At 34.1% G+C, this 16191-nt stretch overlaps 1 protein-coding gene, 1 long non-coding RNA gene and 1 pseudogene across 2 annotated transcripts; 1 reads left to right on the top strand and 2 right to left on the bottom strand.

Annotated features, from left to right (window-relative positions):
* Positions 1-4420: 4420 nt before the first annotated feature.
* LOC120283859 lies at positions 4421-6958 on the bottom strand. Its single transcript, XR_005543392.1, has 3 exons — positions 6792-6958; positions 5995-6112; positions 4421-5902 (listed from the first exon to the last, which is right to left on the bottom strand). It is a non-coding gene; the product is annotated as an uncharacterized LOC120283859 (long non-coding RNA).
* Positions 6959-8058: 1100 nt separating this feature from the next.
* LOC120282662 (diacylglycerol kinase 7-like) lies at positions 8059-11383 on the top strand. The gene is made up of 7 exons (XM_039289506.1): positions 8059-8077; positions 8159-8241; positions 9119-9189; positions 9663-9740; positions 9940-10027; positions 10982-11098; positions 11193-11383. The coding sequence occupies exons 2-7, from the start codon at positions 8161-8163 to the stop codon at positions 11349-11351; spliced, it is 594 nt and encodes a 197-aa protein (XP_039145440.1). The 5' UTR covers positions 8059-8077; positions 8159-8160; the 3' UTR covers positions 11352-11383.
* An 18-nt stretch (positions 11384-11401) lies between these two features.
* On the bottom strand, positions 11402-15930 carry LOC120282674 (annotated as a pseudogene).
* Between the last annotated feature and the right edge of the window lie 261 nt (positions 15931-16191).

Raw genomic sequence — 16191 nt, forward strand, 5'->3', positions numbered from 1 at the left:
ATATTTGTTTATATAACTTTCGCAATCATTTTTGTTTGTGAATGTTTTTGACAATAAATATATTTAGACATCGATTTTTACAAAAATAAGATAAATACTTAATTAATTATATTGTGATAATTTATCATTATAATAATGTCCTCCTGAGACAGAAGGAGAAGAACAAGAGCAGAGGAGCAGCAATGACAGGAAGAAGGATCATCTTGTTTGAATGGTTGCTAATTATATATATTTATGATCATTTCTACTTACAGTATCATAATGCAGTTAATTGCCTATGTGCATATCTAGATATATCTATATCAGGCCCTTATACTAATATGCATATAGGTTTGGGTCTCATTCACTCAATGTTAAAAAATAATAATAATAAATAAATAAATAAATAAATCCATAAATTAATAAATGACATTACTATTCTTCGGATTAATAATGCAATATCATCATATCTGTCACTGTCTCCTATCAAATTACAATTATTCAGGGTTAGTATTTATTTCAAAATTAAATCCCCCAACTTCCAAGTCAATAAATGTAATAAAATAATCTAAATTTCTATAGAAGTAAAAATCCATTAATCGATAAGTTGATATTGCTAGTCTTCATAATAATAATATGCAAGACCATCCTGCTACGCTTTTCAAATTACATCATTCAATGTCAATATTTATTTTTAAATTAAATCTCTCATGACTTAAGTCAATAATGTAATTTTTAAAAATTGATATATATATATATATATATATATAAACGAATGATTAATCACTTTCTCGTCTCTATTTCAGCATATCGGCCTTTTTACGATAATATTCATTTCAAAGAAGTTATATGATTGAACCCAAAACCTATGCAATATGTGCTTCTTGAGTTTATTCTCTCACGCACGTGTCCAACTTTCCTTCAATCTCCAATATTAAAACGCGAAACAAAGTTGAAATATTAACTTTTTATAATACAGGTGCGTAATTAAATAAAAATTTAATAATTGATGAAATATTTTTAGGACAAAGATTCAATCTAATGTTATTTTTCATTATAATAAGTTTAGAAATAATAAAGATTAGATCGTATATTCAGGCATGAAATTTATTTCTAGGTGTATTACTATTTATCTAAATTTTCTTATAAAAGAAAAATCCAAAATTGACAAGTTGATATTGCTAGCCTTCAGATTAATAATGTAAGACCATCTCTGTCAGCGGTTCCTTTCAAATTACATCATTTAATGTCAGTGATTTATTTCTAATTAAATCTCTTGACTTCCAAGTCAATAATGTAATTTTTAAAAAATTATCATAAATTTCTTATAGAAAGAAAAATCCATTAATTGATATAGTTGATATTGCTAGTCTTCGAATAATAATACAAGCACCATCTCTGTCACGCTTCCTTTCAAATTACATCGTTCAATGTCAATATTTATTTCAAATTAAATCTCTCATGACTTAAAAGTCAATAATGTAATATTGATATATATATATATATATATAAACGAACGATTAATCGCCTCTCGCTCTACTCTAGACGTGATTTTACGCATAATGCTCAGTTTCAAAGAAATTAGTAAGATCGAATCCAAAAACCCACGCAATATACGCTCTCGAGTTTATCTCCACATGTGCCATATCCAACTTTCCTTCAATCTCCGATAAGAACACGTGAAACAAAAGTGGAATATTAACTTATTTTATAATAAAGGTGCTTTAATTAAATAAAAATTAATAATTGATGAAATTTTTAGGACAAAGATTCAATTACTAAAGATTAGATTTCTTTGTATTTTTATTCAGGCATGAAATTTATTTCCTAGGTGTATTGCTATTTATCTAAATTTCTTTATAAAAAGAAAAATCCAAAAATTGACAAGTTGATATTGCTAGCCTCTCATATTAATAATGCAAGACCACTCTACTTTGTCATTACGTTTCTCAAATTACATCATTTAATGTCAGTATCTTTCTTAATTAAACTTCTGACTTCAAGTCAATAATGTAATTTTTAAAAAATTATCTAAATTTCTTAGCTAGATCCATTAATTGATAAGTTGATATAATGCTAGTCTTCAGAATAATAATATGGCATCATCTCTGTCACGCTCTCCTTTCAAAATTACATATAGTTCAATGTCAATATTTATTTCTAAATTAAATCTCCATGACTTCAAAGTCAATAATGTAATTTTTTAAAAATTGATATATATATATATATATATATATATATATATATATAAATGATTAATCGGTTCTATCCTATTGCAGAATGTAGATTATTGATGACAATGCCCATTTTCATGCAGTAGTTATATAAGATTGAGCCAAAGACCATGCAATACGTGCTTCTTGAGTTTATTCATCGTGCACGTGTCCAACTTTCACTTCAATCTCCGATATGAAATACTGCGGAAACAAAGTGAACATATTAACTCTATTTTATAATAAAAGGTGCTTAATTAAATAAAAATTAATAATTGATGAAATTTTTAGGACAAAGATTCAATTAATAAAGATTAGATTTTTGTATTTTTATTCAGGCATGAAATTTATTTCCTAGGTGTATTACTATTTATCTAAATTCTTATAGAAAAGATCCAAAAATTGACAGAGTTGATATTGCTAGCCTTCAAAGTTAATAATGCAAGACCATCTTTGTCGCGGTTCCTTTCAAAATTACATATCTTAATGTCAGTATTTATTTCTAATTAAAGTCTCTCTTGGACTTCCAAAGTCTAATAATGTAATTTTTAAAAATAATCTAAATTTCTTATAGAAAGAAAAATCGCATTAATTGATAAGTTGATATTGCTAGTCTTCAGAATAATAATACAAGAACATCTCTGTCACGCTTCCTTTTCAAATTACATCATTCAATGTCAATATTTATTTCAAATTAAAATCTCTCATGACTTTAAGTCATTAATGTAATAAAAATTGATATATATATATATAGAATTTACATCATCTATCCTCCTGTAGGCGTTCGCAGGTCACAAAATTTTACAGGGACGATCAATTATCGCTAGTTGAATCACGATCTAACGGCACTAGCATCACGAATACATACATCGCTCATTATATACTTTCAAAAGGTAATTCATCGCGTATGTTCTGTAATATTTACTATTTATCAATGTTAGTTGTTGGATCAAAATACAATGGATGATAATGAACATCCATGATTTTCTTATCTATGGACGTCCATAGAGGATTGGTTCTCATATATATATATATATATAAACGAATGATTAATGACCTCTTGTCCTATTGGTATTGGGTCTCTTGCGTATAATATTTATTTCAGAGAAGTTATAAGATTGAACCCAAAACCCATACAATATGTGCTTATTGAGTTTATTCTCCTGTGCACTTCTCCAACTTTCTTTCAATCTCCAATATTAAATGTGGAAACAAAGTGAAATATTAATTTCCTATTTTCCTTTATAATAAAGGTGCTTTAATTAAATAAAAAATTAATTAATAATTGATGAAATTTTTTTAGGACAAAGATTCAATTTTTTTTTCTAATGTTATTTTTCCATTAAAAATAATAAAGTTAGAAATAATAAAGATTACATTTTTATATTTTTCATTCAGGCATGAAATTTATTTCTAGATGTATTACTACTTCAATAAGTAACTATTGTTTGGTAAAACCAATATAAATAAATAAATAGAGATGCACGTCATAACATGCATAAAAATGTAAAAAAAACAATTGATGAACTGTGAGCAAATTATATGATTTATATAAATCGTTATAAATCATTTATTTATAAATTTTGAAAAAAAGTAAACTTTTGAGTAGCTCACTCACTCTAACTCATACACATTCCACTACACCAAAAAGAAGGTTTTTGAGGCGGTTTTCAACACCTATAGAGGCGGTTAACCGCCTCTATAGGTATATAGTTGGTTTTTTCATCCGACTCTAAATCGTCTCGTATCAAGCTAGTTCTACACTAGAACCACTTTAAAATCGATTTATACCAACCGCCTCTATAGCTAATGATTTTTTATCTCTTACCAATAAATTTAAAAGCGGTTAACTACCTGCCTCTATAGTTAATGATGTCGTAGATTTAGAGGTGATTAACCGCCTCTATAGCTAATGATTTTTTATCTCTTACCAATAAATTTATAAATTTAGAGGCGGTTTTTTTATAACTAATGATTTCTTATCTTACCAATAGATTTAGAGGCGGTTCTAACCACCTTTAAAACTATTTTTCATATAACCACTTCTAAATTTGTTCAATTGATTTTAATTTATTTTTCTACTAATAATAAATAAATTTGTTTAACCTATAAATCAAAAACATGAATCTTTCAATATATTCAAAAGTATCCTAAATTCAATCTCGCAAATGCAATGTATTTTGCTTGATAACAAAATGTGAAAAGTTTTACACCATTTGTTTACTTTTATTACAAGATATTTTTTTGCTTAATTACACAAAGTAAAAAGATTTGTGTATCCTCTTAAGCTTTAGCCATGAATTCTCCTACATAAGTAAATAAACATTATTAAATAAGGAGCTATAATTGTGATTAAAATCAAATAAAAAACTATTAAATGCTAAATTATAAAATTCATACCTTATTGTAATTAAACTCAATGATACATATAAGCCTATCCTTGATGCATGTCTCAAAAAGATCAAAATTTAGGCCGAATAATATGAGATTCCATTAATATAAGACACCAAAATCAAAATACCGCATGTTTCCATATTGCCAAATATCTCTCAAACAAACAACTTTTAACAGTGCAGGAAAGGAACAATGCTAGATAACCTTAACTAATGCTAAACAAGAGTAAGAAAGGCAGGATTAAAACAAAGAAAAATTGCAATAATTAGTCTTTAACATGAAACCCTAAAAGCAAGCAAAGCATAGGACGCAATGAAATGTGAGCAAAATCAAATCAGCTCACAATCAAATGCCACAACACATCCAGTTTTAACTTTTAAGAATGAAAATGAACAGAATGAAACTAAAGATCGGAGAACAAGAGGAAGTGAAAAAAAAAAATAGAAGGTTCTGTAAAAAGGACTAGTAATGTTCTTACCTACAAATCTTCAATTCATATCTTTTTAATTTTAACAAGAAGACTATTATCAACTTCACCAGGCAAGAATTCAGTGGAATGCTCCTACTGAATTTGCTTATGTAGCTACTATTTGTTCCTACTGATGAGGAACAAATAGTAGCTACATAAGCAAATTCTTTCAAATCTCCAGCAAAAAGAGATTCATGCAGTAGTACTCTAAATTTCCATTGTAGGTCTTTACAATGGAAAACATATTTAATCACCATTGTTGGTTAAATATGGAATATTAGTATTAGCCCTAGAATATCATTAATCCGAACAAAACATTAACATGTTCATGTAAACTTTTCACTAATTTAGGAATTGCTTTTTGTACAATTGAAACCAGCAAAAGAAAAGAAGTATGTACTATCAATTGTTTAAGCTAGACTGGATTGTAGAAGGAATATTTTTAAAAGCAGCTACTAGCAAAAAGATAAACAAAGCATTCAATCAAACAAGTCATCACTATTAAATCAGTTCTTTAAGAGCTTTGGTTTCTTGTTTCACAGTAGAGGTTACGTCAAACACTTTATTTTGGCTCTCTATTGATTTCACGTTGTTTTTACTCTAATAGACAACTGGAATTCAAAAATTTAAATGCGAGAAGATCCACTATCATACTACAAAAATGCAGAATGCTGACAAAATCTTTTTCATTAATATAGTTCAGAAAGAAAAAAAGGCATTGAACTTTGATATAGGCAAATGAATCACCTCATCTGGCCATGACCTCTACTTACACAGATTGCCCCTTTCTTGGCCTCCAAGGTGCAGGTCCTAGCTGGATGTAGTGTACCTCTGTGGTCTATGCATGCTGTGCAGAAGAAGCAAAACATGGATTCTTTTTGATAAGCAACATGTTTCTAGAACAAAAACCAACTAAAATTGTCAAATTATTTTACTCACCAAGATTAAACACCCGTCTGTAGTCCTTGATATAACCAACAATCCTTTCATCAAAGTCAAATCCAGGGTTCTACACCAGTGAGCCATAGCTAAAAACCCAAAGCACCATCTTTAACAACTACCATAATGAGAAAAATATTTAGGATCATCACTGTGCCTCAGTTCAGCGAGTATAGTAATAGAACAAACACATATACAAGGGAAGGAAGGTCAAACTACTAAGATCTGATAAGAAAAATAGAGACAAGCCAGTTCTCACCACACTGGCATATACCAAGAGCTAACGAAGAGGAGAAGGTAAAAATAATTGGCATCTTTTTTGAACTTTCTATTCCTTTCTCTGAAGTAATGACTAACTAGATAAACAAATTGAGAATCTTTCACATTAATCTAATCCAACTCTGAGGAGAACAACAATACATGATATTAAGGTTTGCCCACTAGAAACTAAACTAATATACATTCTATGACTTGTCTGATTTACCAAGCACTTTAGACTACATCCATCCAATTAAAACAAACTGAACATCACCCAAAATCAATGAAAACCAAATATTACATTAAAATAACTTAGAAAAAAAACCAGATATTATTCATTGCTAAACATTCTCATACTGTTAACGAAGTACAAAATGAACTTAATATAAGCACCAAATCACCATCATCTATAAGCAAAATTAACTCTTTGAAGAAGCAAAGCAGGCGTAGAGGATTAAAGTTCCAGCTTACTTTTTTCCCCTTAAAAATTCAAAGAAACAGATGCAATGATAGATTTATGCCCCCAAAAAAAAGGGTACCTTTACAACAAACCAAGAACTTGGCTAGAGAGAGATATGCAGGAGAGAGTGAGAAGGAAAAAAAAACCGGTTGCTTTAAACCTGTTCTGAAAGTTGTACATATCATCATTAAGTATGAATACTCATACTTAATGGAATTTGTATTGTTCTAAATAACCAAATGCTTAAAAATATCAACTAAAGTTCTGTTCCCTTGGACTTAGCATATTCCTGCTACAGGGAAAGGCAATTAATATGAGCATGCATCTCTTAGTTATGACCATACTCGAAGTTATGCAATCAAGATGAAAAGCTTTTATGTAAAGATTAACATATTAGATAACCAAATTATCTTATGAAAAGCTTTTTAATAATCAGATAACCAAATTATCCGCATTGTTATCAATTATGGGGTCATGTTCGTTTTGTTTAATTCTTTAATTTCCTTTCTTTTCTGAGGTATTTTATGTGAAGACTAACATATCAGATAATTCCAATAAAAAAGCTTTTCATCAGATAATTTGGATATCTGATGAAAAGCTTTTATGTAAAGACTAACATATCTGATGTAATTTTTTTTTTATATATTATCCATTGCTTGTCTTGTTAGAATTTATAAGAGATTTTTCTTTTAATTCCTCTACACAGGACATGCACAAAGCCACTTGGTATCCCATAATTGTCCTTAATGCATAAATCTCCACCCATATCTTCTCTTCATTATACTTACCCTACATTGGATTTACCAATATCATACAAATCATATATACAACAAAGAAATAAAAGATACATGATCTGTCGCAAGGGTAAAGGTAAAGATAAGGGTACCGGTACAGATACGGGTAAGGTAGGGTAAGGGTAAGGGTACAGGTAGGGTAGGGGCATACCCTTACCCGACCCGTACCTGCTCAAATACTAACGGGTAATACCCTTACCCATATCCGTACTCTTTGATCGGGTACAGGTATGGATATACCCGTCGGGTAGGGTACAAATTGTCATCTCTACCAAGGAGGCAAGGACACATATCACATTATATTGGTGACAATTTAAAGGACAACCCACTCACATGCCGCGGCCATCCGAGTTAATATTAATTAATTCTTTGATATTGAGGTAAAATGCTAAAATTCAAATGAGGTTGTATGTGTGTCTAAATGTTTGGGTAAGCATTAAGCAAGTTTTGGTAGTCTTATGGCACTTGAAATAGGAAGAATAACTACTTTCTGGAATGTAATATCTTTACACTTTCTTGATTCTGTAAAATGCTTATAGAAGGCAGCGCATAAGAACTTTATTGCCAAAATGTATTTGGTTCACAATTCATTAGTGGTGTTTCTTTTCTTCTTGGTGCATCAATTCATATTCTTAAATCCTACAAATTGCAGGGATGGATGCTCAAGTAGCTTATGGTTTCCACCAGGTGCGGGAAAAGAAACCAAAGCTTGCCAAAGGTCCAATCACAAATAAGGTGTGGTTCCTTTTCTCTCATATCTCACTGTTAGATATTGATGTAAAAATCCCTTACAGATCATATTGAACCTTATTTTCTTGATATGGTTTAGAGACTTTGGTTTGATAAGAGATAATTTGAAATTTATATGTTTACAATTGACCTCTCATGGGATGAAATTTCTATGCAAGATTTTCCTTTCCAACTTAAAAATGAACTGGCAGGAAGAGTGAGGACGACCTTATAGTTTTAATACTATATTCAGGATTCGTAGATATATCAAAGTGGGAAGGAATTAGTTCAATTGAATATGTTAATCTATCTCTTTGATTCCAAAAACATGGTGGCAGATAGGAAAAGTTTTTTGGGGCTTGGGCATCACATTGATCTCTTCCTGACCGTGAGAAAGATTTTGAGAATGATGCTAGATGGGTCAATGGCAGGCATCTAAAAGTTTAGAAATCTCAATGACACAGAGAGTTTATAATTTTTTATCTGGAATTTGATTGAACTCCAAAGAAATTCCAAATTTAGAACATGGGTTGGAAGCAGGAATGTAAACATTCGCAAAAATTGAGCATAAGGTTACAGGACTTGGTGGAACATGAGTGCCTCCAAGAATGATCAGTTACTAGGGATCAGTAGAGTGGAGTTCTACTACTATCATTTTGACAGTTTTGGTTTTCTTGGCTTATCAGTTCATGTGCAGAAAGTGTTTCTCTAATAAATTAGCAAGGAGTCTCTTAAATTGGGTTCAATGACTATAACCTATTTTAGATAATCAATTCGGGCAACATTAACTGATCATATGTATATATTTATTTTCGATTTTTAGGTATGAAGTGCCTAAATTGTGTTCTCTGTGATGATTCATTTTTTTTCCTCCTTATTTTAGTTGATTTACTCTGGATATAGCTGTTCACAAGGGTGGTTCTGCACACCTTGCCTTGGTGCTCCTTGCTTAATGTCTGTTCTATCTCATATATTGTGTAAGCATTTCAATTGCGTGCTTTTGAGTTACTGCTTGACTATTCAGTAACATCTCATCGGTATTCCCTTAGGCATTGGATCATATTTGCATGTATTGGATGCTTGATGTATCAATGGAATTTCTTGCACTAAAATTATAAAGCATGCCATGCTTTACCTTAAAACTCTACTAAGCTTTCATTCAGAAAAGTCAATCTTGATCTTTTCTCCTTTCACTTCTGAAACATGGTCTATTATATACAATCTTCACGACATTTTCCCTTTGACATTTGGTTCCTCTTTTCTGGAATTTTTGTGGTTTTATGTTTTCTTAATAAATGGATAAAAATATGTTGTTGCTCATTTAATTTTCTTTTCTTTCTCATCCTCTTTCAAGCATTTAATTTAATCTGGCAATGTGTATTGGATGATAACTGATTTGGTTTTCATGTGGGAGTGCATAAATGCAGGGAACTCAAGAACATCATGGAACTTTATATAAAAATGCCCAATCACACAGATTGGGAGCCAATTAGTGTTCCTCCAGAGTAAGTTGTGCTTTCTTTTCAGCTTCCTGATTTTTGTTCTAGTTCTCAAGGGTGATATTCTTAAGTTTAATGTGGGCCTATTCACATATGTTACCTATGTAAACTCTTTCGTAGAATATGAGATGAGGATATGATTTACCTTTTTGACTATGACATATTAAAGTATCTTAAATGATAATAATAATTTTTTTTACTGCAGCGTTAGGTCAATAGTAGCTTTAAATCTTCGCAACTATGGAGGTGGAAGAAATCCATGGGGTCATCCAACCGACAAATATTTACATAAGGTTTGCTGCATTATTGTGGCTCCTTTTTTTTTGGTGAATGAAAGTGCTGAAGGTCATTCTTTTTAGAAGTTACTATATCTAACATAGGTTGAAGGTCGATAAGTGTTAATACCTCCCAGAATTTTGTGATGTGAACAAGAAGCACATAAGATTTATGGTCTAATAGTTATTTAATACCATTAGGAATATGCGGAACATTTGTGAGGCATTCCTGCTGATGGTGGTTGATTTGAATTTGCCCGCTGCCACATTTGCTATATTGTTGTAGAATACTATCTTAGAAGCTGCACTGCTTGAAACAATTCCTTCAAATAATTTTGGCAAGATATTTGTGAGCCAAGAAACTGATTGTAATCAGTATTTGCTGTGGGCTTGTTGTCATTACCAAGAGACCTGGCAGACTTGGCACAAGATTAAGTCGGTTCCTTTTGCCGACGTTGCCAAGCACCATATTTCATCTGGCTGAATGGGTTAAAAGGCATTTGAGAATAGTAATTTACCAAGATGAAATTAATGATAGGTTGGTGAGTTCTAGGAAGGATTTACAGCAAGTCTTAACTTTGGGATAAATATGAGTGAAAATGCAATCTCTTTCCCCAAAACCAGTTTGTGGAGATAGTATCAAGCCCACCTCCCTTGTGGATTCTATGAACCAATATTTGAATGTTTGTTTTCTGAAATACACATACAATTGTATGAGGTGGCTTCCGTTGTATGAGATAGATGAAAATCCCTCCATGGTGTGGTAAAAATCAAATTCCAGTTGATGGTTCAGGCATTTTTCATGCTCTTCTTCATTATTATATAATTTTGCTGAAAGTGAAGCCACATCCTGGTTTCACTTACCATTCATTGGCAATTTCCTTCTGTCCATATACATTTTAGCCAATTTCTGTGACTGTGAGGGATAAGTGCATATGCCATTGATATTTTGTTTTTGTTTTGTGTTTCAAGAGAGGCTTTCTGGAGGCTCGTGAAGATGATGGCCTGCTAGAGATTTTTGGTCTGAAGCAGGGCTGGCATGCTTCATTTGTGATGGTTGAACTTATTACAGCTAAACACATAGCACAGGTAACATTCAAATTTTTTGTTCGCTTTTTAAAACTCCATTCCTGAATTTCTGTAGTATCATTGAATTTAAATATCATCTGATGCTATCTTTCAGGCAGCTGCTATCAAGTTGAAAATTAAAGGGAACCAATGCAAAAAAACTTTTATGCAAATAGACGACGAACCATGGAAACAACCACTGGATGAAAAATCTTCTACATTTGTGATGATTAACAGAATGCCCTTTCAGCATCTTATGATAAGCGGAAAGTGATCTTATTACCATCAGTTGATATCTATACCAAATCCAATCCATCTCAGAATCATTACTGACAGTCTAACTCTGTGTACATATGATTCAATCATGGGGTGTTGAACAAAAACATTAATGTTATATAATGAATTTATACACATATGTATTCCATAATATTGTATCTGGTTACAATCCATTAACTTCATCAAGGATGTCTGTATTTGAGTTTCTATGGTTGTGCAATTGAATCAATACGCTTCCATTTGTACTAATTTTCTTCTGTGCTTACATATCTTCTTTTCATGCAGACGAACCGAAGTTAGCTACGCAGCATGGCATGAAATGAGCTGTGAAGCTGAGAAGTAAGTGCAAGGTATATTCACTATTCAACACTAGCTTGCTAGTTCAGCTATCCTGACGGGAGCATCCTCTGTTTGTGTCTCTACAGATTGAATGCCCAGCTCAGCAGAAAACATTCCTTCTGGTGTACCGCAATTCATATCTGTAAGTTGAATGCTCATTGGACTCTGGCAACCGTCAAAGTCAGGCATTGCGGGGACACTTGCAGTTCGGAGTGATTCCTGCTTGCTCTTCCTGTTGCTCATTGTCATCTGCCCTTCACGCCTGAAGGTATGTGAATTCAGATCTCTCTGATCGAAATGTTTGATCCATGCACCTGTTCTTGTCCATGCTGAGCTCTCAGTGGCAACAGTTCTAAGTTCATTCCAGTTCTGATAGACATAAATGGTGAAGAAGAGGATCAGTGCTAGTACAGAGACTGCTCCGGTGATGAGGAAGAGTCCACCGAAACTACTGAAGTTGAGGCTTGATGAACTGAGTTTACTGCTGTCACTTGGGCAACTTGTCATGTCTCCAAACCATTTCCTCTCAATCGCCACCATCATATCACTCTCTGTCACACTGAGTATCGCCCTGGAAACGTCCCGTGATAGAGGTGAGCCCAAAGGGAAAACCTGCATGAGATTTGAAGCACATTATCACAGAGTTTGCAAGATGTTTGCTCTTTGGAACAGGGGAAAGAACTTACGAAGCCAAATCCGTCGGTCTTGTAAGTTTTTCCAACCATGGTGAAGTTAGTGCAGTACTTTGAGAAAAAGAGCTTAAGATAAGGAATTTCATCGAAAATTGCTGCAACTCCTCCATTTGCGCTGCCCTTGATGAGTGCTTCCTTGTACTCTTCCCTGGTGCTGTAATTCATCATCTGATGATCTTTGAAGCCTATTCTCTTGAGAATATCTACAACAAAGGATCCATCCTGATAACCAATATGCTCTCCATTCTTTAAGATCTCAGTCAAATCAGTGACTGTTGGTTGGAGCTGCTGCATGGTGAGCATCGATGTCAGGCTTGCCGTGTATGAAGATGTGAGAATCAAGACAACAAACACCCATATCACCACCACTACCCTTGACAGATTGCTCTGCAACCTCTCTCCTGCAGACAACAAATCACCACATGAAATCAGAAACTGCTATCTTTTGTTGACAACTGTATATTGATACTCAACTGTGAGCAAAGACGAGCGTGGAGAAGGCGAAGTAGAAGATTATTCCGAGCTGCTGTGATGGTGGCCCACGAAACTCCGGGTTGATACGGTGTTCAATCAACCACACTATGCACCCAGTAAAGAAGAAGAAGGTCAGTGTCCCAAGCCAAAGGTTAGTGGTTAATGGCTTCAAGAAGATCCACATGTTCCTCCTCTTGTTCTCTTTGACAAGGGCTATCATTGACACACCGGACTCAGTGTATGGAAGTGTGAAATCAACGTAATTTGATCGGTTGGCGATGATGGTCACGTCCCCCGACCACTGCATCATATTTCTGTCCAGTGATCATTCAAACATTTCATCAAATACATTCAATAAAAGCATGAATTCAAACTGTTTGTTGATATGCTTCTTCTGACCTGCAGAAAAAAACTTGGTAGACCAGATCAGTGTAATTTTTTTGCCAGGTATCTCGAAAGGAAGGTAATCATATGGAACAGCATATGGCAGTGACTGCATGATGGCATCAAACACATCAATGCAGTACCCGGTAACTGTTGTCCTGTTAGTGGTATTATCATGTACCACATTCACAAACTCATTGAACCCGATCTTCACAGGTACTCCGATCTTCAGCCTCTTTCCATTTGTTGGTATTTCCCATCCCTTTGACACTGTTATAGTATCCCCAGGCCATATTATAGTCTTCAGATTTGCCGGTGAAGCTGAGTTGAATTGCTTAGAGATTTTAAACTCCGGTGTCCAGAAGGCAATATTTCTCGCCCCTTTGCCAATGACATTCACAATCTCAAACACTGACGATTGTTGCTGACCATTGACAAGGCGAAATTCCCCGCTGAGACCTTTGAATCTTGTGCTCAGGAGAGTTTCAAGAAGCTCAGGGCCATTTTGTGAGATGCCAACGTTTCCCAAGTCTGTAGAGTTATCACCTCCGGGTAGCTTTCGGAAGCTAGAGTTCGAAACTCCGGCTTTCTCCGTTGCCATTGCTAATGCCCACACAGTGTCATAAGCCCATAACTCGAACACACTGGGATCTGCTGGCTCACTGCTTGGATTCTCTAGCCGGAATCTTGTCTTCCACCTTGTTGTGAAATTAGCTATCGTTTGCGACCTGGGCACGTATGACCTCACGGCCACCGCACCTTGCATTGCATCGATGCTTCTTGGATCCAAGGAATCAATCATATTGCCAATTCCATCAGTCATGATCCAGACATATCCTTCTTCCATCATTCCAATCTCTTTCGCCATCAAGAAAAGGCGGGAAGTGAGGGATGAGCGCATGTGGACGACAAACACTCTTGTTTGCATAGTCATGAGCTTGTAGAGTTCCTCATTGAGCTGATCGTCATTCACTGATGGAGAGATAACACTCCGATACGGAACTCGGGCATCGATTTCTTGAAGGGCATCGACAAGGTAGGGGATGACGCCGGAACCATACTCAGTGTTCTCATATACTAATACAACTTCTTGCCAACCGAAGGACTTAACCAAGGAGGAGATGGCACCTACCTGAGATGAGTCATTGACGGTGGTGCGGACGAAGTAGGGAGTATTTTCCGGTGATATGGAGGGGCTTGTCACGGAGAAGGAGACAATCGGGACTTGGGTCTCGTTGCCGAGATCGGTGATGAACACTGCTTGAGGTGATGTTAAGGGGCCTAGGATCACTTGGGCTTGAAAGTTCTTCAAGAGGTCCAGAGCTGCAACAATGGAGGGAAGAAGGAAATGTCAACTAACTTAACTGTCATTATCTATCATCCCTGATTGCTTTTGTTTGACCAAGTTAAAACATTGAAAAGTCAAAACTATAAGTAATCCTTGCTGAAGAGAATAACTTTGACATTGATGTATTTACAGTAGGGGTGCAATGGAGCTGGGTGGAGCTAAGCCTTGAAGTGTTTGAACTCGACTCGACAGAATTAGCTACAGGCTTGAGTTCGGCTCGAGCTTGATTTGAACCCAAACTTGTAAGCTTGAGCTTGGCTCAAGATAGTAAAATTAAACCTTAACTTAGTTTGGTTTGGTTATTTATAATAAAAATGAGTTGAGCTCACTTTGAGTTTGGTTTAAAAGAAGTTTAAAAAAATAATAAATTATAATAATTATTAATAATAAATAGTTTTTAATACAAGAATTCATTCATATTTAAAAAAAAAATTCATATTTAGGAAGTTCATTTAGTAGGTTTGTGACTAATAGATTCATTATTAAGCTTGTTTAACATACTTGTTAATAGGCTTATGAGCAAGCTCATTTAATAAGCTCGTGAGTCTTAACGAGCCGAGCACGTGACTCGAGCTCGGCTCGTTTGATAATTCGAGCTCAAATGTTAAGCCCGTACTCGTCTCATTTACTCAATAAATAAGCTTTTTTTGAGCCGAGCTTCAAGTAGCGTGTGAGCAGCTTGGTTCATTTACCTATCTACATTGAGAGCAAGTTTTAATGTCTTTTTGTGAAGCATTTAATGAATCCTTGTGAAGTTTTTCTTCCAAAATTTGTCTTTGTTCTGTGAAAGATGAAGACGAAGTCTGCATGCAAGACATTTTCCAAAGAAAATAGCAAGCTGAAAACTCTGACCAGAAATAAGTTTTTTCTCTCTCTTGTTTTGTTAACAATTAATGATTTGCCTCTCATCATGCATGATCTTGATAAAATCATTGTTTTAATTCCTAAATAAAAGAATTGAAATAAGCTTGCAGTACTAATAGCACCTAACAAAGAAACAAGCTTTCATTCACATAGAAAAGGAATTAATATATACATGTATATATATATATATATATATAAGAATAAGATAGGTAGAAGAAGAAGAAGCTCACCGGCGGAGGCGGCGTGGATGATATTTTGCTTGGAGTCCCTTGAATGAATGAGAAGCCTTGTTTTGTAGGAAGGATGAGAAGCATAGAAATCATCAAGTGCCATGGAAATGCTTGCATGGCTTCTCTTCCCAGCTAGACTTTCAAGATCAAGAACCAAACCAACATGTACTATTGTAGTGTTTTGTGCCATCCCAAGTGCAGGTATTAATACTCCACCACCATGCTTGTTAAATGAGCAACAGATGAAGGAGAAGGAGGAGGAGGAGGAAAAGAACACAAGAAAGAAGTGATAATTAGGCATCTTTATTTCTTCAACCAACCCAGCTCATGAGTTGAAACTTGAAAGCCTTCTTTTCAAGATCTGAAGTACAACATGTTTGCTTCAAACTTGTGCCTTTTTGTGTTTGGGTGGATTTGTAAATATATATAGAGGGAGAGAGATGGATTGGTTTTGTGGGGGGTGTGTGTGTGTGTGTGTGTGTGAGAGAGAGAGAGAGAGAGAGAGAG

This window comes from Dioscorea cayenensis, chromosome 3, assembly GCF_009730915.1.
Source record: "Dioscorea cayenensis subsp. rotundata cultivar TDr96_F1 chromosome 3, TDr96_F1_v2_PseudoChromosome.rev07_lg8_w22 25.fasta, whole genome shotgun sequence".
NCBI classification, from domain to species: domain Eukaryota; kingdom Viridiplantae; phylum Streptophyta; class Magnoliopsida; order Dioscoreales; family Dioscoreaceae; genus Dioscorea; species Dioscorea cayenensis.